Source organism: Lampetra planeri, chromosome 52 (assembly GCF_965212315.1).
Source record: "Lampetra planeri chromosome 52, kcLamPlan1.2.h2, whole genome shotgun sequence".
Classification (NCBI taxonomy): domain Eukaryota; kingdom Metazoa; phylum Chordata; class Hyperoartia; order Petromyzontiformes; family Petromyzontidae; genus Lampetra; species Lampetra planeri.
This window is the reverse complement of record NC_136158.1, coordinates 2,009,833-2,037,502: the sequence shown is the minus strand read 5'-3', so window position 1 is coordinate 2,037,502 and position 27,670 is coordinate 2,009,833. Positions and strand designations below refer to the sequence as shown.

Below are 27,670 nucleotides of genomic sequence, written 5' to 3'. Positions count from 1 at the left end.
ACTAAAGTAAAATGTTTGTTTGGATGTCAGAGACGTTTCCGGGAGAAATGAGTAACAGTGTGCACAGCTGTTCGCTCTGCGTACTGTCGTTTGAAGTCGTTCACCACATTCCCTCTGTGGGGTGTCCCCGAGTGTCCGTCTGTGCGTGAGCTATCCGCAGCGTCCCGTGTGATGAACTAATGCGGCGAATGATTAGTCACTGCCAAGCCAGGAGGAATGATCATCGGGCTCTGCTATGAGTCTCTTGTTTTTTTTTTTCACATCAGCGGCCGTCTCCGTTCATTTAGCCACTTCTCTTTTCCTGGATGAAATGTTCAGTTCAGCCCGGTCACCAATGACTGCAAATAAAAATGCAATCCAACGTGTTAATTTTTCTTCTTATTATTGGTTCTTACGGTAAAGTCACGTAGAATGGAAATCATAAAATAATAAAAAAATTTAACATAATAAAATAATATAATAATATAATAATATAATAAAATAATATGTGAGAATTATTTTATTATGTTTTATTTTTTATTTTTTATTATTTTATGATTTCCATTCTACGTGACTTTACCGAAAGAACCAATAATAAGAAGAAAAATTAACACGTTGGATTGCATTTTTATTTGCAGTCATTGGTGACCGGGCTGAACTGAACATTTCATCCAGGAAAAAAGAACCAAGAAGATGAATCCCTGCAGTCACGAAAGCTTTAAATCGAGTATTAATTTTTGTTCCGTCACGTAATGTGGCCAAATTCCAGCCCTGCCAATAAAACAACTATCGGGGTTGGACTTCCACTAGTCAAAGGCTCGTCTGTAGCAAGCTGCGCGAGAAAGTGTGCCCGCGAGCGTGTGGGTGAAATAAACTCACCGCAAGGGTTCTCAGAAGAAGTTCTCTGATGTCCACTTCCAGAGGCTGTTCATTGACGCGTTATAACGCACTGCCCCTTGAGCTTTGCGATGGATGCTTCATGTCGTGACATGATGCCAGTAGCGCGATTAGAATAAAACCTTGGGGGGTGGGGGGAGGAAGGTTTGGGAAATCTGTTTGGCTAGTGGTGTGGACATAATGTAAATAGCGTTGCGTTTGTCACAATTTACGCTGCGTCGTGCCTTTCACTGACACAGCATCAGAGTCTCGTCCCGCAGAGCGGTGAGCAAATTACGTTTCATCCGTTCACGGGCGTACCTTGGGTGGGCTTTAATGGTTGTAGCCGTCATCACAATCATTCTTTCGCGATGGATGATACTTTTATGAACATGCTCTGTGCCGTGATGTGACAAGTGGCCGAATGCAAAAGAGAGAGAGCGAATTAACCTGGCTGGCTCTCAAAACCAAGGCCCTGTATGAATTTATTGGCATGAACAGCGCCTGTGATTTTTTTCCCAGCACTGGCGTGTGTGCTTGAAGACGTTTAAAGGTTGGTCTTTTGACTTCACGCCTTTTCTTTTTTAAGAAAAGGAACCCACTTTGGCACAATGCAGCTGTCTGGCCTTAAACTTCTGAACACGTTTTTTTTTTTGCCGAAGGAAGTCTGGCCCCTAATCTCGCTGAGTATTTGCTCAGTTTGTGATGCAAACCAAGCGGACACAAAGCTGCTGCTTGGGGAGTGAAAATGACATGTCGGTTGATAGGAGTAAAATCTTTTTTTTTTCCTTTTACGATCACGGTAAATGATGTATCAAATGGCAATTGATTACACGCACGTTTTTATGAATTGTATTCACGTAGCCCACAGCAGCCACCGGAGGCGCAACAATGCACCACGGCGCCAGAAAAGAGAAACTCGTTCTCAGACGGATTGAATCGCAGCCTCGACCGTGACAGTTCATCAAATTGCGATGCATTTATCGGTTTAAATCGGTGAAGGTACGAAATACAGGGGGAGGTAAAAATAGAAGTTCGGCCCTCCAATAGTTTGCTCACGATACCGCTGGTGGACGGGCCCCCGCTAGAGGGAGCCTTGGATAGCCCCTCTACAGGGATATTTGGCCTACTCTTCCATGCTGGCTGGAGGCTTTGGGAGAACACACGCGACCTGCCGATCGAACGAACTGTGGTGTGGACACATTTGTACTGCTGGGCAAACGGAGACGGGGGGGGGGGGTGTGAGTTTAAGAATCAGAATTATTATTTCGACCGGAGGAATACGGGGGGCTATTAAGCTGCTTTCAGCAAACGATTAAAAAAAAAACACCAAATAAACAATAGGAGTGCAAAGTAGTGAAAATAAGGCGAGCACGTCACTAATATATAAATAAATAATGCTGACGTATTAATTATGTAAGTCCGATTTAGCAAGCTTGGGCGAGGCAGCAACCACAACACCACAACAGTTCCACATCAAAATTAGCACCACCACACAGTGGTAGCTCCTCAATGCAATGGCCCATTAACAGTGAACGATGGACCAAAGTTACAAATCACAATCGCAAAATTTGCGACCGCTGTCCCCAGCACTGAATGTTCCGCTTCAGGGAGCTTCGAGAAGCTTGCGACCACCGCTTCGATTGCCGCGCTGGGAGATCTGAATCGAAGCCGAGTGACTTCTTTTTCTCTCTCTCTCTGTCGCGATTCCAAGCAAGCCGAGACCACCCAGTGTACACACGCGACGCATTCACAGACGCGTTTTTTTTTTATAAATCCGGAGGCACGCGATTATCGCACGGAGCATTCATTCGGCCCGCTGCTCTCGGAGTAAAGTGCCGATAACAATTGCAAATAATTACGAGGCAGCAAATTCGGCAAAACTAAAAAAAACATCAGCGCTCGGGCGTGAGTGCGTTTTCTTTTCTTCTTTCTTTGCTGTCCGTCACAGCGACGTAAATAGTAAAACATTACTCCGCACAAAAATGCCCCAATAAGTTTCCCCCACCCTCCCCGCCCCGGTCTTACTCCGTTGCACGAACGGCCTGTGCGAAGCTGAAATTCTGCACCACGTTTTGTGCGTTCGCACGCGACTGCAAATCGTCCAGGGCACTGCTTGTTGGAACCGTTCTCTTCAACTTCGTCGTGGGCTTGGCCAGCCGCAGGGGAGTCTGGGAGATGGTTCCCCGAGTCCTTGAGGTCTGGGCCCTGTTGTTGTGTTTTCCCCACCTTTTTAAAGATAATCCCATCCAATTGTCGGTCCCTGAGGCTCAAACGTCTCGAGTCGCCTCGTCCTTCGGCAGACCGATCGAGGGTTTCCATCCTCGTTTCGCGTTTGCCACAGGTCCAAACAGCGCAGGGAAATAAAGTGTCTCTGTGGACGCCTGTGGCGCTGGGGTATTGGCAAACTACGCGAGATTCTAGGGCCTCAATCAACTGCCAGGGGCCCTGCAATCACAAATAACGAGTGCTTCAAATATCCGCTGAAGCTCTCTCCCCCCAAAAAAACATGAAAACGCCCATGATTCTAATAACGTCGTTAACATCATGTTAAGTGTAATTCGTTTATTACCTTAATGATTTCACACGGCTGTGATATAATTAAGTGATGGAGCTTATCCATTCATGTAATGTTTGTAGACAGGTGATTCAACCAAACGTCATTTCTGCTTCGGGCGGTCAAAGGGCTGGTACGACCACTACCCGCGGCAGTGCTGGGTATTGGAAAGGGTTTTTTGCAAGAGTTTTGGGGCAGGTGGTGGCACAGGAGTTTGCGCACCGCACGTTGAACCCAGCGGCCTGAATTCGATTCCCTACCACACCTAACATCGGTGACAAGTGATCTCTCAACCGGCCCTAGGCACACCGCCCCCCCCCCCCGCCTCCCCATCACTTCACCACACGTACAAGTGTTAACCAGAATGGTGAAGTATGGCTACACGGGCAGTCCTCGGCTTACGAATATAATTCGTTCCTGAGAACGAGTAAGTACGTCGAACGGTTCGTAAATCGGAACACAGCGATGCACTGCATTTAAATGCCCATACGGTCAGTGCAATTAAACGTGTTACGGTTCAACAAAAAGGAAACCATTGTTCAACTCATAATAAAGAAGAAATATTGTAAATTGGGATTTAAAACGTTTTAAGTCAATTTTTTTTTCATTTCATGGAAGCTGCTTCGTGGAAGTACGGGTGTTTGTAAGCCGGGTGTTCGTAAGTCGATGACTGCCTTACAACCCCATGATGTCGAAGCAGTGGATTATTATTTATATGATTATTATCATTTCAGTTGGCAGAGCATGGTGGCATCAAATTACGGCATCGTCAAATAAAGCCTTGGCCAGGCTCCAGCTTTGCCCCGGTGCTTTTGTAAAAGCCTGCCGGCATCACGTGTTATGATATTCCAGCAGTGGCTTGAGCCATTACTGGAATATCATAACAAGTGGCAGATTGCTGGTTTGAAGAGCATCCACTCGGAGCTCTAGAAACGCCCTCTCGAGTGCACACGGCAAGTTGTCTTGGAAGAGGTGGTAGGACCCACACTTTGCCCCACCACACGCAAACCTGCCGAAACGACTGCACGTGGTTTAATCATTACTACCGCCGAGTGGACAAGAACTGGGTGGATTTTTCGACACTTTCCGATCGCTCCAATGGCCACGCCACTGCGGGGGTGGTGGGGGAGGGTGTCAAACTGGCTGACCTCTGGGCTTGCTCACTCTCAAATAGAGAGATAACGCTTCATCTGGAAGCTCCGCAGCCGTGGGTTCTCGGGAGGAGGGAGTACTTCATCTGGCTGGATTGGCCCACCCCGTGTTGCTGCACTCTCCAGGATGGCTTCCTGCTTTGAGCCTAATGTGATACATTTTGGGAAACTAAGCCGGAGCGGTTGAGACTAACGTTTTGGCACCGGCGGCCACATCAACGTCGCTCCTGCCAGGTAGACGTTGCCGGATGAAAACAAATTTTGGGGAACAAGAGAACAGGATTTAAAGCTTTCGTGACTGCAAGGATTCATCTTCTTGGTTCTTTCGGTAAAGTCACGTAGAAGGGAAATAATAAAATAATGATAAAACATAATAAAATAATTATCACGACGTTTCGGCCACAACGCAAGCAGCCGTCCTCAGGTGAAGAACAGGTCTGTAGGAAAGACAGTGTCTGAAACAACGTCTGAATGACAGGTCTGTCGGAAAGACAGCGTCTGAATGACGCTGTCTTTCCGACAGACCTGTTCTTCACCTGAGGACGACTGCTTGCGTTGTGGCCGAAACGTCGTGAGAATTATTTTATAATGTTTTATTGTTATTATTTTATTATTTCCCTTCTACGTGACTTTACCGAAAGAACCAAGAAGAAGAGAACAGGATTTTGCCCGCCCTCACCCCCCTTCTCTCCTGCCTGTCCCCCCACTCCCCCATCCCCTGCATATCATAAAAGTCATAATTTCTACGCAGGTCTCACCCGGTTTGTGGCGAGATGTTTATTATCTCGCCTGGTATACAGGAGGTCTTGGGTTCGATGTCAACCCTGACACCTGTTGTATATTTGGAGTTTGCGTGTCCCTCTCTCGGTTGCGTGGATTTTTTCTCCGGGTCCTCCGGTTTTTCTCTCCATATTTAGAATCAATGTGCGTTGAGAATATTTGGCTGCAATACATTTTTACGTGATAAGCCACTTTGTTGAGATATAATTTGTGATAGCCAGGTCGCTTCTGAAAAATACCGATATAGCGCAAGTGGACCTTACCTGGTAAAATGAAAAATGGTTTTAGATTTCTAGTGCATATATTGTTTTGCTGACAAAAATTATACCCGACGATGCAACAATGACTTTTCTCCAGAACCCAATCAGGACCGCCCGTGCGTCTGTCCAAAAGCATGATGCGAAGTATTATATTCTAAGGTTTTTTCGGTAAAGTCACGTAAAAAAAAACCTAACAAAAAAAAACCTACGAATATGATTCCTTGCAGTCACGAAAGCTTCAAATCTAGAACATGATGCGAAGCTCGTGCGAGCGTCCGGGTAAAAAAAAAAAATCCCATTGTCCATAATCAGCACCGACAAGGTCCCACTCGCGAGAAATGCCTGCCCCCACCCCGGCTCGCTGGCCTGATGCTTTAGCGAGCGCCACTGGTGGTGTGCGACAATAACACGAATAAATAAACATGTACCACTCCGCGTGAAATGATGAAGACCTCACAATTTACGGGGAGACTTGTTGGCAGAATATTGACACGATGCTTTACACAAAGCGCGCAAATTACCTCCAGATTTTGGCCAATTATTCCGCAGAATTTACACGCGTGCCTTAAAGATCCAACCCTGCCCCCCGCTACATATTTAGGCGTTATTTATATCGCGAATTACGGGCCATTTGTATGCGCGGCAATATTTATGCACTCGCGCGTACCGCATTTGCGACCTACCTGGGAACACATCAGCCGCAGATTTGCCATGCGCCGGTTGTGCCAATAATCCTTTGCGGTGTGCGCGGAACGAAAGCCTTGAGATTTGTCTCGGTGAGAGAGCAAAACAAGAAAGAGCGTTGCGGTTTGTGTTTTTTGGTTGTCGTCACGTCCAGCTCGGCTGAAAAAAATAGACCTTTCTGTTTTTCGCGAGCGTGAAATGCTGCGAAATGTTTCGCGCGGCCCGTTCGTAAAGTGGATGCGCGTAAATGTAGCATTAGCAGACGGTGGCAACAAAGTTCGATGGATGTTTGTTATTTCTTTTCCTTCACGTTTTTTTTTTTGCCAGGATTTCATGGGAGGCTCCATCGATTCAACCCCACCACCCCCCACCACCACCACCACGACATCCTCCGACCAGCGCTCCCCTCTTCCATCTCACCCCCCACAACCGCACGCACACACTCGCGTGATGCGATTCGATGGATTGTTGCGATTTGGAATCGGGTCCTTAATTTGATTCAAGAATTGATTCTGGTTATTTATTTTACCTTTGACTTCTGCCCAGGGTTGTCACATTTAGTGCTCGCTATTCCTTCCAATTATAATTAGTTGGTCCACTCAAAAACCTCGTTCGATCGGTTTACGGCCCTTAGTGGGGAGCTCTTGTTGGGGTTTAGCTCGACTGATCACATCTCGATTCAAATTAATGACGTCCACTTTGCTTAGATGATGGTTTCCGTTGTGCTTAAGGTGACCTGAAGACACTTCACGCTTCGAGAAAGCGACCGGCTTTCAACCAACGGGGGAGGATGAGGATGAGGTGGAATAGTAAAACTATAACAAACAAACAACCTCTCGCCTGAAGACCCCTCTCGTGGCTAGCATTTAGCGCCTGCCTCAAGAAAGAAGAGAGTAAAACATGTTTCGTGCCTGTCTCTTTGTGTCCCGTGGTTGTTCGTGTTCTCATTCATTTGTACAATTTAGTTTTGCTCCAATAGCCTCAATGTCCCATTAGGACGTCAATTGCACGCATGTCAATTGAATTCAACTAACCGTGGCCACTTGTTTGGCACGGAAAGCGGACGAGAGTCAGGAATGTGATGCGCGGGAAAAGAAAAATGACTGACAAAAGGGAAGAGAACGAATGGGAAACAGGAGGAAAATTATGGACAATGAATGTAAAAATGGCAGCAAAGGTGTCAGCAAAAATGAGGATTGGAAAAGGTTGCATGAGGGCCTCGACGCTGCTGTTGCTGCTGCTTCACGGAGCGGAGTCTGTTTTCACCGGTAACACAGGGGAGTGGTTCGGAGTGGGCGTGGTCACACACAGAAGTCACGCAGTTCGCGGGAGGCTTGAGCTGAGTTCGATTTACAGATTTGTCCAGTCTTGGCGCTAACCACTGCACCACAGCAACATCGCGCACTGCTGTAACAAAAGCCGCGATCATCCTCCTCACTTTCCGGCCAAACTCAACGTTGCCGTCAACTAACCAAGAACCATGGTTGTTCTTTCCCCACCTGTCCCCCTTACCTTTCTGCCTCCCCACCTCTCTGCCCCCTTCCCACACCTTACTCTCCCCTTACCCCCCCACCTCCCCACCACCACCAATTTACTGCCAGAAGGACTGAGCTACGTCTTTGGCGCCGGCGGGGGCATGGTGACGTACTCGTGGCCGAGCAACGGGAGGCCGAGCACGCGCGCCGATCGGCTCACACTGGGGTTCAGCACCCTGGCACCCAGCGCCGCCATCCTGCGCGTCGACAGCCAGGACGGTCTGGGCGACTTCCTGGAGCTGTACATCGTACGTACATTGCCCGCGTGCACGCACACGCATGTACGCGCGTGCTAAGTTGGTCTACTGCCGTGCTGGTTTTTGTGTTTAGCTTTTTTTGTTGTTCTCCCGGTTGGCTACGTGCGGTGTGAAAGAAGTTCAACATGCATACATAGAGACCCAAAAACTCACATAGAGACCCATAGACTCAATCATACACCCACAGACTCAGAGAGACCCATGGATTTACATAAAGACTCAAATTAATTGAAAACGATCCTTCTTTAGAACTGATGTCTGTGTTGTTTTATTTCCCCCACACCTCCAACTAGCACAGTTGGCTACGTGCGGTGCGAAAGAAGTTCAACATACATGCATCGAGACCCACAGACTCGCATAGACCCAAAGACTCACACAGAGACCCATAGAATCACATAAAGACCTACAGACTCACATAGATTGAAAACCCTGGATTTAAAACTATTTTATTTTTTACAGATTTTAGTGTTTAGTTTGTCGTCCTTCCCCATCACCTCCGATTATATACATACATACAATGATAGACATTTGTGCTGCTACTATTTTTGTTTGATTCGTGTGGTGTCGCGGTTGGCCAGTGGGCCAGAAGATGGCTTCGGGAGTAGACCTCGTGTTGTGAATCTCTGAACGCTGTCGACGAGCTTTGGTAGCGGGCAGTGGCGTTACGATTGCACTTTTGCACCAACGTGTGCACACACTGCAGCTACGAAATGTCCATGTTTGTCCAGGTGATTTATGGTTTCAGAAGGCTGTTCTGGTGACCCCACCCCCCACCCCCCACCCCCCACCCCCCACCCTCCCAAAAATAATGGGTTTTGTCCTCATTTTATATTTTCTTGGTGAGGTTACCTGAGTCGCTCCACCTACTACCTGAGTAGCCCCAAGGCTACCCGCTCATAGACCCCGACTGCTACTCAGATACACACATAGTGGGTGGGGCTAACCGAGCAGTGGGCGGGGTTTACTTGAGCAGTAGGCGGGGCTACATTAGCAGTGGGCGGAGCCAGTGGAGGGAGGGGCTGACAGCCAATCAGGGAGCTCCTGAACTAGATTTGAAGTTTTCGTGACTGCAAGGATTCATATTCTTAGGTTTTTTCGGTAAAGTCACGTAGGTAAAAATGTTTTATTAATAAAAGTAAAATATTTATTTTTATTTTACTTTTATTTTACTTTTATTAATTAAACATGTTTAATTAATAAAAGTAAAATAAAAATAAATATTTTACTTTCATTAATTTTTTTTACCTACGTGACTTTACCGAAAAAACCTAAAAATATAAGCTCCTGAACTTGTATCCAGACTTATTGTATTTACGTACCTACAGGCACGCCTTTAAAGTTAATGATGGTGCGTACTTATAAAATGCATACAACACACACACTCACATGTGTACCACTCATATTATTTGCTAAAGTGTGTACCTTTATATTTCATGCGCTCAAATATTGCCCAATGCGTTCAACAACAACAACAAAAAACGTGCATCTACACATCTGCTATGATGTGTACCCTTTGATGCACCAGATGTCCTCGCACACATTCCCACACATGTCCCCCACTCTTGTAAGCTGCATGCGTACCCGCACGTCCTCATTATCACGATCGTTTATCATTTATATTGTGTGTCACACATGCGTGGCAGGTGTCGAGACGCCGTAAGGATTTCGACATTAAAACCTCACACGTGGGTGACGGATGAATCCACGCACACACACACAAAGCGGAGACAATATCAAAATAATAATAATAGGGTTTTTGCCCTTTTTTCTGGCAACAAAACTGAAACCTTTTTACAAGGAATCATGTGTGCATTAGCCACAATACTTGTGGTCAAAATGCAAACAAAAAATACACTCTGATAATATATGCATTGTCCATGAAACTGATTGGTCCACACCAGAGACGGCTTTCTTTTGAGCCTCGTCTCAATTGATGCTAGACCAGAGGACGCCAAAAGGGGGAAAACCCTATTATTATATTTTGATACTGGCAAAGGAGGTCTAATGAAATATCAAAATACATAACTTAAACATATTTAACTCGAAACACTGTTAACGGGTTTCGCGCTCAAAGGTAAGTCGGAAATAACCGGTTTGCATATGATGTTAATGCAGAAAGCACATGTTCTGATCCACACGAAACTAGTACGAACTTGTGTGGGTCTCTGTACGAGCGTAAGGATCTCTGCGTAATCCTGTGGATTCTCCGTATGAGTTTGAGGGGTCCTCTGTGTGAGTCTGGATATATACGTGTGGTCGTCACGCATCCTGATTCGGTGCTGTCTCACCACCCCGCCGCGCACAACTGCTCGCTCGGGGCATGTTTGAGCCGCCTTCACAAACTCTGCATCCATCCACGCGCCACTGGCCGGTGGGCACGGTTATCGGCAGAGGTTGCAAACGGGTTTTGATTCCTTACCCGTACCCGGCCGCACCAGGGTCGCAAACGGGTACCCGTACCCTACCCGATACCCGGCTACCCGTACCCGGCCGGGCAGGGTACGGGTACCCGATTGCGACCTCTGGGATGAAGCCATGTTGCAGGCGCGGGTGGGTTGATTCTAGGAACTTGAATTGTGAGAAGAGACAAGACGTTGGGAAATGAGTGACAAACGGTCACTCACCAGTGACTCACGGCCTTCTCACTCATTGGTTGGGGTGAGTCACGTGCGGCTACACGTACCCGTACCCGGCCACACCAGGGTCGCAAACGGGTACCCATACCCGTACCCGGCCGGGTACGGGTAGCTGGGTATCGGGTACCCGATTGCGACCTCTGGACTCATCGGGTAGCGTCGCCCCTTAGTTGGTATCCACAAACACGCTCGGTGCGCTAGACCCGTTTAGTTAAACGTCACACTTTTCTTTTTGAACGGTGGCAGGCGGGGGGGAGGGGGCATGGTGGAGGTAGGATTTCTCTCCCCCCCCCTCCCCCCCTTTAATTTTAGCGAGCGAATCGCAGCGCTCGTGCGTAACGTCTCCTTCGCGGTAAGATGCCCCAAACGTCCGCTGGTGTCATTTATTTTTTGCAAAGGAAGACCGAGGCAGCGGAAACGGCTGGGTTGGGGCGTGAAGGGTGGTGCCAGTGCTGCGTGGGAGGATCGGAACGGATGCTGGCGGTCGCTGGGGGGTGGGAAGGATGCCACGGTGGGAAGATGGTATCTCTCTCGTCGGTATGCAGGAGGTCATGGGTTTGATCCTGACCCTGACGATGCCTGTATAATTAGAATGAACGTGCATTTAGAGTACTTGGCTGATATATAATTCCACACTACGATAAGCCACTTCCATTGAGCTATCACTCGTGATAGCCAGGTTGTTGCTTCTGCAAAAAAAGAGCTATACAGCTCAGTGGGACTTGCCTAGTAGAATAAAATAGTCCTTGCACATGTGGGCAGTGTGGGGAATGGGGGGGGGGGGATGGGGGCGGGGGGTAGGGGGGGTGGAAACGAGCCAAGCCCGACGATCCTCCAGGGAGCCGACACCTAATGCGTCCGACGCCGCTAATTGAATGATGGATGGTTTTTCTGCTGTGCGCGCGTCAAGCGCTACACGGGGAGCGTGCGAATGAGGAGGAGGGAGAAACGTTAAAAGAGTTTGGCCTGGCCCGCATTGCCGCCGCAGCACATGTGGCCTCGAAGCAAAGGCACACAATCTCAGTGTTACCGCAGGGCGTGTGGCCTCGAAGCAAAGGCACACAATCTCAGTGTTACCGCAGGGCGTGTGGCCTCGAAGCAAAGGCACACAATCTCAGTGTTACCGCAGGGCGTGTGGCCTCGAAGCAAAGGCACACAATCTCAGTGTTACCGCAGGGCGTGTGGCCTCGAAGCAAAGGCACACAATCTCAGTGTTACCGCAGGGCGTGTGGCCTCGAAGCAAAGGCACACAATCTCAGTGTTACCGCAGGGCGTGTGGCCTCGAAGCAAAGGCACACAATCTCAGTGTTACCGCAGGGCGTGTGGCCTCGAAGCAAAGGCACACAATCTCAGTGCTACCGCAGGGCGTGTGGCCTCGAAGCAAAGGCACACAATCTCAGTGTTACAGCAGGGCGTGTGGCCTCGAAGCAAAGGCACACAATCTCAGTGTTACCGCAGGGCGTGTGGCCTCGAAGCAAAGGCACACAATCTCAGTGCTACCGCAAGGCGTGTGGCCTCGAAGCAAAGGCACACAATCTCAGTGTTACCGCAGGGCGTGTGGCCTCGAAGCAAAGGCACACAATCTCAGTGTTACCGCAGGGCGTGTGGCCTCGAAGCAAAGGCACACAATCTCAGTGTTACCGCAGGGCGTGTGGCCTCGAAGCAAAGGCACACAATCTCAGTGTTACCGCAGGGCGTGTGGCCTCGAAGCAAAGGCACACAATCTCAGTGTTACCGCAGGGCGTGTGGCCTCGAAGCAAAGGCACACAATCTCAGTGCTACCGCAGGGCGTGTGGCCTCGAAGCAAAGGCACACAATCTCAGTGCTACCGCAGGGCGTGTGGCCTCGAAGCAAAGGCACACAATCTCAGTGCTACCGCAGGGCGTGTGGCCTCGAAGCAAAGGCACACAATCTCAGTGTTACCGCAGGGCGTGTGGCCTCGAAGCAAAGGCACACAATCTCAGTGCTACCGCAGGGCGTGTGGCCTCGAAGCAAAGGCACACAATCTCAGTGCTACCGCAGGGCGTGTGGCCTCGAAGCAAAGGCACACAATCTCAGTGCTACCGCAGGGCGTGTGGCCTCGAAGCAAAGGCACACAATCTCAGTGTTACCGCAGGGCGTGTGGCCTCGAAGCAAAGGCACACAATCTCAGTGCTACCGCAGGGCGTGTGGCCTCGAAGCAAAGGCACACAATCTCAGTGCTACCGCAGGGCGTGTGGCCTCGAAGCAAAGGCACACAATCTCAGTGTTACCGCAGGGCGTGTGGCCTCGAAGCAAAGGCACACAATCTCAGTGCTACCGCAGGGCGTGTGGCCTCGAAGCAAAGGCACACAATCTCAGTGCTACCGCAGGGCGTGTGGCCTCGAAGCAAAGGCACACAATCTCAGTGCTACCGTAGGGCGTGTGGCCTCGAAGCAAAGGCACACAATCTCAGTGCTACCGCAGGGCGTGTGGCCTCGAAGCAAAGGCACACAATCTCAGTGCTACCGCAGGGCGTGTGGCCTCGAAGCAAAGGCACACAATCTCAGTGCTACCGCAGGGCGTGTGGCCTCGAAGCAAAGGCACACAATCTCAGTGCTACCGCAGGGCGTGTGGCCTCGAAGCAAAGGCACACAATCTCAGTGTTACCGCAGGGCGTGTGGCCTCGAAGCAAAGGCACACAATCTCAGTGCTGCCGCAGGGCGTGTGGCCTAAAAGCAAAAGCACAAAATCTCCGTGTTACCGCAGCACGTCTGGCTTAAGAGCTCAGGCGCAAAATCTCACAAATGACATCGGTGGTGGCAAGAGCTGAAGATTTGCCGTTGGGTGAAAGTTTTTTGCTCGGCGTGGAATGATTGTTCGTGATTCCAGCACGATCACCCGCTGGCAATTTGATGAATTATCCCGAGGCAGTGTCAAAACTCTGATTCTAGATTGGTTGATTTTTTTGTTATTGTTTTTTAGATAACGGAAATAATGTTTTAACAAGTCATAAAATTCGTGTATCGTGAGTTTAATATGCGTTATCAATCAATGAATGTATGAATTATGCCACCCCCAGTGTTTGCATATTCAAGATACACACCAATAATCTGGGGCACTGCTAATTTTCGTAATTTTGTGAAACATTTTGACAATCGCCAGGCAATCACGGTCATCGTCATCATCGAGACATTTCCATCCTAACAGCACTTGCCCAAACAGTCTGCTGAAGGCTACACGGGGGGGGGGGGATCTTTGCCTTTTGTATATTATTTGCAAGCACATATTTTGCCACGTGACCATCTGGAGGTTTGTGGTCGGGGTTCGTAAGCATGAAGCTTGAGAGATAAATATTGAAACGTGCAATAGCTCTGACACGAGCAGTAAAGCCCAGGAGAGGGATAAAATGATCGTGGCTGTGACATCAACTGAGAATGAGCGGATTGATTTGTTGTCTACAACTGTACATTTTCGCCCGCGAGAAACGTCTGAGCTGCGGTCTTGTTCATGCTTTTTACAATTAAGGGAACCCGGAAGAGCGACAATTCTCCTAAATTTGCTTTCTCAAACTTCCGATTATCTTGCTCTAATATTACCGTGCTGGTTTGTTTCAAGTCCATTGTCTCTCATACGATAGATATGGTCCGGAATTGCACACAACTCTCTCATTGTCCTCTACCCCAACCCCTCCTCCATCTCTCTATTTAAGGCCTCAACACAGTGGCGCTGTCTTTCTGTTTGTCACTCTTTGGAAGAACGTAATCAACCATGTGGGATGTTGACTGTTGTGTTAGCCGACTCTCTGTGTTGTATTGCATCATATTTCTTAGTTTACGATGTTTGTTTTTTCTCATTCATTCTTACCTGATGATGGTCGTATTCTATTATTATTTTATTTTCAACGCGACTTTACCGAAAGAACCAAAGAGTAATTCTACTTTCGTTTGGCGGATGATGTGGATGCAGGGCAAAAACGATTTCACATTCAGGAGGTCAAGCCTTATAACGGCATCAGAAGCAGCAGAGTGAATCGCTGTAATGTCTCCCCTTGTATTTGTGGATTTGGAACATTGCATCGTTATATGTTGTACGGTCTGTTCTGGATGACCACATTCGGACGCTGGAGAGTTTTCCATTTTCCATTTACTCATCAGGTATCCGCATCTACTGTCATGGTTTGTGCACAGGATGTGGTTTCGGGTGGACCATGAGCTTCGTGGAAGATCAAAACCAGGGATCTTCTTCGTTGGGTCTTTCATAAGAACGCAGTAATCATGATGGAATCAGCGTCGATGATGATGATGACGATGATGATGAAGGCGATGACGGACAGGTTAAACGACGACACGCACGCTGCCGAGCGTCGTCGGCAGTCCCTCGGGGTTCGAGGATGACGTCCATCAGGTTTAGTGGTGGCTCTTTAGTTGGCTCAGGAGTCAATTTTCCTGACTAAAGCCTGCGAGATGTAGTTGATTTACGTGGGGACCCCGGTGCGCTGGGGCTCGGATCCACACGATCTCGACGGGCTAGTGGCTGGGCCTAGTGGCCAAGGCGAGCCGAGACGACTGGAGCCACTTTTCACGCTGCCGCCTTCACCCGCCTTTGCCACCGTCAAGACCCACGGCCTCTCTCGCCCGTTCTGCTGATGAGGACTTCTCGGATCGCGTTTAGTCCTGGAAGCTCCCCCTTTGACCTTGCCCGCCGTGGGTGGGTGAACCCACCAGGAGCACGAGGCTCCCGGCGGCTTCGCTCTAGGGATCATTTGAACGCGCAAATAAAAGCTCGCCACCACGACAAGGTGGCGATCTCCGCTAGTACGAGGTCGTTAAAGAGGAGCAACTCGACGTTGCGAGGAGGGATTAGTTGCCCAACCTGCACAGAAACCCCCGTTTTATACGGATAGGCTTAAAGTCACATCTCACACTTGTACATCGTAATGGAAAATACCCCAGTGATTTTCATGAAAGAAGATTGTGAACCCTCTACCTCTGACGCACATTTGCACCCGGGCAGGCACTAATGGAACAGGAGGCCATTATTGAGCAGTGCGATCTGCTGCTTTGTGGGTGGTGGTTGATTTTTATTTATGTATTTTTATATATATATATATGCAAGGCTGTGCAATGTGGCTAGATGTTAACTGCCTCGCCTGGTATATAGGATGTCGTGGGTTCGATCCCGACCTTGACGCCTGCTGTATATTTGTAGTTGGCATCTCTCTCTCCCCGTGGTGGCGTGGATTTTTCCCCGGGTCCTCCTGGTTTTTTCCTTCTCCACATTTAGAATCAACATCGCGCGTTCAGAGTATTTGGCTGCTGTAAATTTCCACACGATGATGATGATAAGCCCACTTCGCCGAGCCGCTATCGTTTGTGATAGCCAGGTCGTTCCTGAATAAAGAGGCTGTATAGCTCAGTGGGCCTTACCTTGTGAAATAAAAAAAAATAGTTTTAGTGCCCCGTGAGTGCGAGGCATCAGCTGTTGTTGCCACGAACGAGGAGGCCAAGAGATGACATCTGGGGACTAATGGACGAAGAGGGTCAGACCTCAAAAAAATAAAATGAAAAAATGTGTTTACGTATCTCAACTTTTGTTTCCGTATGGCTGATGCAGTTGTAGAAAATAACAGCCGTAATTTTACGTTCAGGCGGTCGTGCCAGATGATTGCCGGTCAGGAGTTAGCGGAGTGGTGAATCATCGCTGCTGTGACGATGCCTGCTCCTTTCGTATTTGCGAATTGGGCATTGAGTCGCTGTTACGAGTTCCATGGTTCCCTTCTGGGTGGTGGACCACAGTCTTTGTACACCGCCGGAGAATTTGTATTTCCCATTTGTCCATCAACATCATCATCAGCGAGTGTCTGGATCATCATCATCATCATCTGTTGCTGTTGCTGCCATGGTTTGTGCAGTGGATGCGGTTTAGAGATTGTGGCCCAGAAGCTTCTTCTTGGCGGAAGATCAACGCCAGGGATCGTCTACATCGTTAGGTCTTTCACGAGGAGGAGTTGTTGTGCGTGACTTCTTCAAAGCTCAATTCGGCTTTTCCGAGCCCCCGTCGTTTATCCGTAGTGGTTCTCCACGTGACAGGGTGTGGTTGCGCAATAATAATGAAACGATCTAAATGAATAGCTATTGCCCATTCAATTGAAGGCTTGGTTTCGCAGAGTAATTGACAGCGTGATGGTTATGTGACATCATTTTCGCGGGCGAAATTAATAATTCAGTAATGTATTGCGTAACGGGCTGCGTGTGCGCGTTTATGCACGCGTGACAGATTATAAAGGTGCAATGGAACGTTTTTTTTTTCCCTCGCAATTTAGCAACCTTTATTTGCACTGCTAATAATATATCATAAAATAAATAAATAAATAGGCGCTACCCATTAAAGTTCTAAAATACCATTTGAAATTTCACGGGAAAAATCATATCGCGATTAGCATAATAGCGCAAAAATTAATGTCGTGTTTGAACGATAACATTTCAGCAACCCCAATGAAAATAATAATAATAATTCCAAGCACAGTGCAAGCATATTGGACACAGTGATCACATTAGGTGGATCAACAGCCCCGCTGTGCGAGAACATTCCTACCCTCTGCAAGGCCACAATGATGCTCTTGTTTAATGTTGTTATTATGATCCCGTTTCGCGTCCCATGCTGTCATTCCTCTACCGGCAAATTGACTGCGTGCATACGTGCAGCGTGCAACTCAAGCCCACTCATCTCTGCAAAGTGAAAGGTCAAGGCGCAGCCCTGCCCATTCCTTGGCTCGCGACCCTGCTGGCAAAACGATATCCACTAGAGGGAGCTCTGGAGACCCACTCTCGAGTAGTTGAGGCAACTCTTGCAGACTTCTCAGAAGAGGTTCGAATGGCGACACTTTACCACAGCACACGTGACCTACCTATAGGCAAACTGGGACCTTCTTTTTCCAGTTTCAAAAATAAGAATAGGTTTTGCCCCTTTCTGGCAATAAAAAAGGTGTTAAGATAGTCTTGGTTCTTTCAGTAAAGTCACATAGAAGGGAAATAAAATAATAATAATAAAAAATAAAAATAAAAAATTCTCACCACGTTTCGATTGCATGACAAGCAATCATCATCAGGTGTGAAAACCACAGCAGTCACGAAAGCTTTGAATCGAAAGGTGTTAAGATGTTAGATATGACTGCTCATCCCGAGCTTTAAATGCTTTCATAAGTGCATTATCTGGCCTAACACTGCTGAGACAAGACCATAAAGAAGGCTGGCTCTGGTGTAGGTCAATACATTTCAAATACAATGCATATATTACCCGAGCATGTTTTTGCCACAAGTATGTGTGGTGAATGCAGATTTGATGCCTTGGTGTTTGGACATTTTACCGCCTATTTTATTGCCAGAAAGGGGCAAGACCTCTTCTTACGCACTTATTCTCTTGCGTGGACAGATGCGGTGTTGGGGATTTACTAAACTAGAGACGCTGTTTCAATCCGGCGACCTCTGTATTGCAAGTCCAGAATGCCGACCATTATTACCCAACGGCAGAATAAATCTCTCTTTTGCAGTGTCTCTGCAAATAGGTACTAAAAAAATATGCAAAGTGTCTATTTTTTGTCGCAACAAAAAGTTAACTTTGTTGAAATAATATCTGTTTTTTTGTTTGTTTACCAAATTATCATTTGGACATCACTTGGTCATCTGTGAAGAATAAATAAATAACGTTACTACGTACTGTACAATTACAATCGCAGCGTGAGGGTCATTATTTCCTCAAAGGCAAATGGGTGATTCTGCCCATTTTATTTAGTTTATTGCACGTGCCCCAATAGAATGCCATCGAAGATTTTCCATCGCCGCGTCTTAAAAACACAGCCGCATCCCAAGACGGCGTACAGAAACAGGAGGGTCGTGTTTGTTTTACTGATGGGGAGAGGCAATCGGTGAGCGGACAGCGCGACACGAGAAATTATGTCTTGAGCTTGGGCTTGAATAGGGTGGCAGGGGGAGTCGACAGCACGGATGGCTGGGGAGGAAAGGGCTCTAAAACTACGGAGGTGGCAGAGTAGAATCATTGGTGAACTCCCACACGACCAAAGGCTTAATGTGCGCAAAATCCCGGAGAGAACTTTACACGTTTGGCGTGTGATAATGCAATTGGTTTTATTGGTAAATGTATTACCAAAATTGCAACATAAACCTCATTATGTTCTGCGACTCTGTATTCATAGGAATGAGCTCAAATTGCCTCACTATCACCTCGGGGTGTAATAATTCACACACCCACAGCAAGTTGATAGATTGTTGCAATTCAGGGAAGTTATTCTTTGTGACAATCCTTTCGTGTTTTTTTTTTGCTAGTGTCTAGTTATCCTTTCATTTGTAATGCTCCTCTTATTTTTCCCAAACGACTCGCTTACACGTCGCCGTTCGCTCCATTAACCTGGATGTAATCGTACAATCATGCTCAGCCACTTGTCAATCCACTGCTGGATGAATGCAGTGGATTCACAGTCCACTGGGGGGTTGTTTGACCGTATTTCACCACGCAGCCCGCTCGTTGCGGGTCGGTGAGATGGGAGGTGGCCCTCGACTTCTTACGATGTCACTCGCCACTGACCCTTGGCCAGGGATCGAACTAGGGTAGCCGGGCTCACGCCCCACAGCGCAGTGTGCCGGTTACTTTCCCACCACCCCCCCCCCCCACCTTCATGAAACGGCTGCACAAAAATTTGCGAGCGGTTTACGGAGATAAAAATAATAAAATGAAACATCTTTTCTCACGCCAGAAATTCGATGCGTCATCCATCGTGGGCGTACGAAGCGCTTGCTTTCACGTTCAACTCGAGCACTTTACGACGACCGTGACCACGAGGGGCATTGAACGTTTCAGACGTTTCCCCGTGGCCAGAATTGCATCCCTTTTTCGTGCCGCACTGTCACATCGAAGTAAGCCTCCTCGGTCACCCTTCACACGCAAGAGCCACCTCGCGATGCAGACAAGGAGAGAGATTAATTCACGTGAAACTTTTTTTTTCCACCAGGTTAGGCCCACTGAGCTGTATATAACTCTTTTGCAGAAGTGACCTGGCCACAAATGATAGCTCAACGAAGTGGCTTGTCATGTGGATATTCTTAGCAGCAGACAAACACTCTGAACGCGCGATGTTGATTCTGAACGTGGAGGGAAAAACCGGAGGACCCGGAGAAAAATCCACGCGACCACCACGGGGAGAGAGACAAATATCAAGAGTAAAAAAATTCGAGCTGGTTTTTGGTGTACCGCTATTTTTTTGCTAATAATCTGGGGCCGCATTTATCTGCTTAGTTTGCTTGGGCATATTACCCCCCACGCGGCATCTTTGTGGCCTCAAATCTCAATGCATTTGAAGAACAAATCCAGAAGGCTTCGTGTTGGCGCAACGCATCCAAGTGAAACGTGGGTGATTCAACGCCGTGGAAACCTTCAACCGACACACTCAGCAACGAGAACGACTTCAGGGATGACTTACAGCAAGAAGGACCTGGGTTCCACTCCTGACTCGGGTGCCTTTCTGCGTGTGTATGTTCTCCCCCTGTTGTGTACGGGTGCTGAAGCGGCGAGATTTCAACTCCCTCGCTTAGTATGCAGGAGGTCGTGGGTATGATCCCAGTCCTGACGCCTGTAGATTTGGAATTTTCATGTCTCTCTCCCCGTAGTCACGTAGATTTTTCTCTTGTTTCTCCGGTTTTTCCCTCCAGGTTTAGAATCAATGTGCGTTAATAGGATTTGGCTGCCATACATTTCCACATAGTTCAGATGGGCATTATCTGGTAAAATAAAAAAAAAAGTAAATAGTTTTAGTTTATCGTGAAAAGCATATCATGTATTTGGCCTGGGCCAAGTGACGTTGTTATACAACAAAATCTCTCGGAATCTTGTCAGACATCTCAAGCTAAGCAGGGGTTTTAGACCTGGATAGTGCTTGGATGGATGATGGCCATGATGCGGGTAGCTACTTGGTCGGCGTCACAGTACCGTGGCGAAATCCAGGCACAAGCCAAAGAGACAGAATGATTAAACACACGGCGCAGTTAGGGGAGACATCTCGCCGATAACGAGACGAGCCGTGATTGTTTTTTTTTCCCTTCCATCCGAGGACGGTGGGTGGGTGGATGCGGGGAACCGTCGATTAACGCTTAATTTTCAGCAGCAGACGAATTTTTTTAATTTTTTTTTTTACTTTTTTAACATTCTGTACGGCGCGGGTTTCCTTAACGTGCGTTTTAAAAACACCGCCGTGATTAATTGTTCGTGTTCCGCCGTGACATTTTCCGTGGTGGGCCCGCCACCGCTCAGCGGGGGCTCTCGCCATCCGCGCGCTGTAGCCCGGCGGTGGGGGGTGGTGGTGGCGGTGGTGCTTACCTGCCGCAACGTCGCTGGTTAATTGGGCTGTGAAAGCGACTGCCACCAGACGAGAAACGTACCTCGCAATACATTCATGGCGATGTGTGTGTGTGCGTGCGTGTGTGTCTGTGTAGGTGTGTGTGGGTGTGTGTGTGCGGTCATCTCGGTCAGTCGACCCGTGGCACCTGGGTCTACCCCGTGACCTCCTGCCAGCGGGCGTTCGACACTTCACGTGGCCTCAAGGTGCACATGGCCTGGCACAAGCGTCGTGGTGACGTCACCGCCACTTAGTGACGAATGGCGGTTGTTGTTGTGTGTAGTGTAGTGCAGCAGTTAGCGCGCTGTGCTACGAACCTGGCCACCCGGGTTCGATTCTCGCTCACGGTTAACACCGGTGACGATTATCTGAACCGCTCCTGGGCCTCCCCTAGGTCTACTCAGCCTCAAATGGGTACCTGGTGCGGTGTGTTAACATCGCCACTGGTCAGACAAAGGAGGTCGGGCGTGGTGCTGGCCACCCACAACCCTCGTGTACCGTTCCGGCCTTCATAGGTGCTCGCTAACAGCACTTGCCCCTACAGTATGTTAAGGCTGTACGGGGGATCTTTGTCTCTTATATATAGCAATGATGAAGGTGCAGCCCGAGCAATTGTTTATTGAGGCCACTTGTGCCACTGCTGGATGAAGGGCCTTCACTCGAGACAGCTCTAGCAGGTAGCTTCAGAATCTTGATTGAGACTGCAGGAGGAGGAATCCGATGAGCTATGAAGCTCTTTGCTCACGTCTCCAGTATGGGGCACGGGGTCAGCAAGTTACAACAGCAAAACACAAACCGATAGGAGTGCAAAACAGAGAAAATGGTTAGCAAGTCACGAAAGTAGTCCCTCAATAACATGGCCACATTAACATTGAACTATCAATACACAGATAAGGATCAAACTTCCGAATCACATTTTGCCAATGTGACTTCTGTATCCAGCACTAATCCTCTGCTTCAGGATATATTTTTTTCTGAAAATCCCAAAAAACAAGAACCCCATCGTTCTCAGCAGCAGCACTGCGCCCGATGCAAGGTCGATGTATTACAGGTGAGCGTTGCAGGTGAGGAGTGTTACAGGTGAGCTTTGCATGTGAGTGTTACAGGTTAGGAGTGACACAGGTGAGTGTTACAGGCGAGCTTTACGCGTGAGCGTTGTCTCAGGGTGAGTGGTTGAACCACCGCAGCCCCTCTCGAGGCTACACGTCTCGTAATGAGGGCAGCTGTTATCCAAATATACTTTAACATCAGAGCGGTGGCACAAATGCCACCCATTGTTGCCTGATCTACGGGATCAGGTTTTCGTGAAGCCAACGCTGCCGGCTTTTATTTTATATATACTTTCATAAATATGTATCTACTTTTACAGGTGGGTAAGAGAGCAAGGTAAAGGTGCGGCCCTGCAATTGCCGGCTCACGCCACTGCTAGAAGAAGGGCCTCCGCTAGAGGGCGCCCCTAAAAAGCCTCTCTCCAGGGTTAGATCATATGTACGTATGTTGAATTCTTTTCGCACCGAACGTAGCCAACCGTGCTGATCAGAGGTTGCAGGGAGAAGGACAACGAACTAAACTCAAGAAAACAGTTGAACAGAAACGGTGTTTTTTTTCAATCTAAATCATTTAAAAGTGCACAGCTCCAGTGGCGTCCTAATATCGGAGGGAGGAGCGTTCCAAACGGCCGCAGCAGCGCTTCTGAAAGCGCCACGCGATGCGGTGGCCGCTTTTGTTCGATGGTAGCAGCCAAAAGCCGCCACTGGGAGGTTGGACCGGAATTCGCGTGAAGATATCACCGAAGAGATGGTGAGCAGGGACGATTTACCCCACCACGCCTGCTTTTGCTCAGCTCTTCTCGCCAAGAGGAATATTTTAAAGGGATAGGGGAAGAAGGAGGGGGGGTAGGTGAGAGTCTGAACCATAGAGTCGGGTGCCAATTATAAGCCTGTTGCAAGGATCGTCGATTTGTGTGTGCCTGTGCGTTGTGTGTCCTCTTTATTTTTCAACGTGGAATTTCTCATAAAAATGCACAGTTCGGTTATAAAATATGCTATTTTTACAGACACTGCCAGCTATTTTGTTCTTTTTATAGAGCAGTCCGTAAAATGTACATACGTTGGCAAACCCGGACACTCCGAGACATCAGGGCCCTAACTCGTCGAGTGTGTTTAATTACTTTGCTCAGTTTTTTTTGTTCGCCTCCTCTCCTTCTTCTTTCCAGCCAATTGAAAACGCTGGCACGGCGGCTGCTTAAAAAAAAAGAAAAAAAACCTCTTCAACCTCTTGCACTCCGGGCGTTATTTTAACTTTGTTGCCACGTCTAAAACTAAAGGAAGCGAAGAACGGCCTTTGGGCCTAATTCGAGCAAATTAAGTTTTGGCAGGGTAATTTTAACAAAGATATTTGCAGATTATATGGCGACATCTGCACATGAGCAATACTCTCTCCTCTCTCTCTGCTCCTGCTGCTGCGATAACGAAACTATATATATTTAAATTTGACCAGGTAAGGCCCACTAAGCTATGTAGCTATTTTTTTCAGTAGCGACCTGGCCTCAAATGATAGCTCAACGAAGGGGCCTATTTGGTCATAGGCGGTTGCATAAAACCGATTACATGATATGCTCTTCACGATCAACTAAAACTATTTACTTTTTTATTTTGCCAGGTAAGGGCCACTTTGGGATGTAGCTTTTTTTTTCATAAGCGACCTGGCCACAGATGATCGCTCAACGAATTGGCGCCGGTTTTTTTGCTTTGGCTGCCACGCAGGGAGATCGAACCGGCAACTTCCGGTTGGCCGGTTCGATCCGATGTGCCGACCATTAAGGTGTAATCGTCCGTCTTGCTCGTCGGGAATATCACGGATCACACAGACGGTCATCCCAACTGCTCTCGATAAAACGACCAAATGAAGCCACGGATTCTTCTTTTTCTCTCTCTCTCGCGCGCGCGCGTCTGTGTCAACAACAACAACTAACTTATATTGATAAAATAACAAAATACCTCTCTCTCAGTTTGTGGCGAGCGTCTGTTGTTACCAACCACTCTTCCACTCCCCGCTCCCCTACCACCTCTCCACGCCACACGTCCTGCCCGCACTCCCCCTGCATGGCTACCCTGCCTCTCGTCTCTTCCCCCCCCCCCCCGCGGCTCCCCCCTCAATTATCGGTCATTTCAACAGCATCCCTTTCGGTTAAACGTGAAGTGGTTGTTTCGGGCAGGGGCTACAACTGGGATTGGTTCCTCTCCGACTCAATAAAAAAACAACGTGGGATGGCACAATAAAAATAATAATAAATAATAATAAACTATATAAAAACTCACGACGTTTCGATCGCAACACAAGCAGTCGTGCCAAGCCAGGTGTACTTTGATGCTGCATGCAGTTGTAAAAATTGCCCACAGAACAGACGAGCATTTCGCGTTTTATCCGCCAATCGCTCCGTTGTTTTGAGTCTCCTGCCACGCGGAAGAGTAGGCCAATCACCCTCTAGCGGGGGCTCCGTACAGCTCTGCCCAGTGGGAGGCGTTGTGAGCAAGCAGTTGCAGGCCTGCCCCTCTACCCTTGCATTCAGTGTTTCCTCCATCTCGTGTTATCGCAGCAGGGCGAGAATTATTGACTGACCAACAGCATCGCTCACGAGTCACATCCCTCTCCGCACACACAAAGCCACTTCTGGCATCAGCGATGGGCATTTTCACTGTGCGGCAACCACGTTCTTGCCGCGCCGCGTCAACCCATCTTCACTGTAGCCTCCGCAGCGCCAATGTTTGCCTCCCTTTAACTGGCCAGACAAATCATTTCTAGATTTGAAGCTTTCGTGACTGCAAGGATTCATACTCTTAGGTTTTTTTCGGTAAAGTCACGTAGGCATAAAAGAAAAGAATTTTTTTTTTTATCAAAGTAAAATAAAAATCACGACGTTTCGGAGGCAACGCAAGCTTCCGTCTTCAGGTGGAACCGTCACAGCACGCTTGCTGTATCACGTGAATGAGAAATTCAAAGAGACCCGACCTTGTATATATACTGGTTGAAGGGGGAGGAGCCAGCATAGGCCCCTGGATAGGCGTTTTTTTTATTATTATGATAAGGTTGGTGCGGCTGAAGCTACGGCTAGCCTACATAACAAAGGACTGAGCCTTTGTTATGTAGACTGGTTGAGAGGGGGAGGTGCCAGAGTTGTTAGTGTGCGGCTGCTGCTAATGGGACTGTGCCTTTGTTACGTAACTTTACCGAAAAAAACCTAAGAGCAAACAAATCATGATCAGAATCCGTGTTGATACTGCAGGAGGGAATCTGACGAGCTTTCAAGTAATTTTTTTCACGCTTTTATTTTACTCACTCCCTCTGTTGTCGTATCCTCGAGACCATTTGTGCCCCACAATATAACACAGCCCCTCAGTGACCTATGACAACCTGGCATGCATGTGTAATCGGCCCGCCATATCCCTCTCCTCCTGCCGTGTTCATTACGAGGGGACAGGCCGGCTAATAAGTACAAAAAAACAACAACAATAGTAGATGAGCTCGGAGGAGATGAGTGGATACTCTGAATTGTTCTGCCCTCCTTCTGAGAATCGGATGACTCCACTACCAAGGATTGTGTTACTGCAACTCTTCATTTCAAAGTGTTCTTCAGAGGAGCATTCGTGCATCATTACGACCAGATGCAGAGCAATCAACCCCAATGCACACCGTCTCACTGTTCAACCCCAGTACTGTACAGCGTCCACCCGAATCTCAATAGGTGCCCTGTATCTTCTTGGTTCTTTCGGTAAAGTCACCAATAAGATAAATCCCTGCAGTCACGAAAGCTTTAAATCGAAATGTAGGTGCCCTGTACCTTAAATTGATGACTCAACTGGTGGGCGTGGCCTTCTGTGCACTCACGTGACCATATGGACCCAATCCATGGTTATTACTGCTTTAATTCACAATTATACTTGCGGTTCATTGACATTACGCCCATATCGGCTACACATGGTAAACATAAATGGGGGTAAAGGGGAAGGCATGGGTGTACAGGTTTTTAGGAACCTATTTGTAGGATTATAAGAATATAGGGTATAATAATATAGGATTATTATAGGTAGCTTGTACTCTACTAGCCGTGCCTCTCTGTCAACAATTTATTTTTGAAATCGGTCTATAGCAGCGTTACGGAAAATAGCGAGTGAGAAATTCGGCCTTGGCACGCATACATTTATACTGTTGGGTGGACAGAGGCAGGAAGGATTTACGAAACTTCCTTGCCCCCGTTGTTTAAACTGCTACGCCGGGAGATACAATCGGACCGGCGACTGCCAGGTTGCAAACCGCGTTTGCGCTGACCATCACACCGAGGCAAAGCGACTATATATTTTTCTCATACCATAAAATACTCGGCATTTTTACTCCGCTGTTTCGTCCCGTTCACCCACTTAAAACTATAAACTATTTTTTATTTTACCGCGAAAGGCCGACTGAGTTATACAGCTCTTTTTTTCAGAAGCGATCCGGCCACGCAAGTGAAAGCTCAACGAAGTGGCTTATCACGTGGCAATTTATAGCAGCAGTCAAATACTTGGTGGTGGCTGCGTTCCCTGGGCCGTACAACTTAAGGCCCCCCCCCAACCCCACCACCCTCCCCTCCTGTTGCCGCGCAAATAAATATTTAGACAAGGACGATTTGTCTTCAGCACCTGCACGCGTATCCCTGGTTGGGTGGGGGGGGTGCACGTTGCAGAGCTCACAAACTCGGCCTCTGGCGCTCATTCACGAGTCTCCTGGCCCACGTGGGAGGGGGGGGTGAGGGGTGGGGTTAGCGGTGAATGCGTGATGAGCTCTTCATCACGGGCAAACTCTTCTTCCCGTGGCAGCGATGCACGAGCGAATAAATAAACAAATACATTATTTAGATGCTCTCGCCGCCTGCTCGCTCGCCCCGCTAGCACCGTCTTCCCCCACCGCCGCCCGACGTTGTCCGAGCCCCCACGTGGCGAACGAGCGAGTGGCTCGCGGTGTGGAGGTTCTGTGGCACGCTTTTTGTCTCGGAGATCTTTCTCCCCCCCCTCTCTCTCTCCCCGGCTGGAGATTTGGTGCCTGCGTTTTTTTGTTTTGTTTTACCCAGTCGGTTTGGGTTGAGTTGGGGCCGCTGGTGGTGGTAGCGACTGGCATGGAGGGCATCCCACGACGTGTGTCTCTTGGAGCGTCAGGACATCGATGTTACGGGTTTTCGCTATGTTCGCGATCGTACTCGCACTTTGCCGGGGAGAGTGTCTCATTTGCCGGTTGGGGGGATCCTTGTGACCCAGGGACTATCTGGCGCGTTGTTGGGACCTGCAGAGGGCCCTTTGGCGTGGCTTAGTGCTGTTGTTGCTCTGGAGACCGGCAGATTGATGATCGATGTTCGGTCGCCACGTTCATCGTTGTTCGTCGTGATTCTCAATTGGGACCTCGCTCCCCATCGACTCCCCCCCCGCGCCCCCAGCCCACCCTTCCCCACCATTTTGTCCTTTCGGAGAGACATGATGAAAGCGAATCGTACTCGGATGCAAATTTTCCTGGCGAGGTTTCTTTTGTGTGTGTGTTTGTGTCTGTGGGCAAAGGCTGC

The 27,670-nt window shown here is 48.4% G+C and overlaps 1 protein-coding gene across 1 annotated transcript in view; it reads left to right on the top strand.

The window, feature by feature from the left end:
* The window catches only part of LOC144734590 (neurexin-1-beta-like), a 530,465-nt gene that overhangs the window by 189,695 nt on the left and 313,100 nt on the right, over positions 1-27,670 (top strand). The window contains exon 2 of the mRNA XM_078616842.1: positions 7,892-8,070. Within this exon, the coding sequence (XP_078472968.1) occupies positions 7,892-8,070 (179 nt within the window). The remainder of the gene's footprint in view (positions 1-7,891; positions 8,071-27,670) is intronic.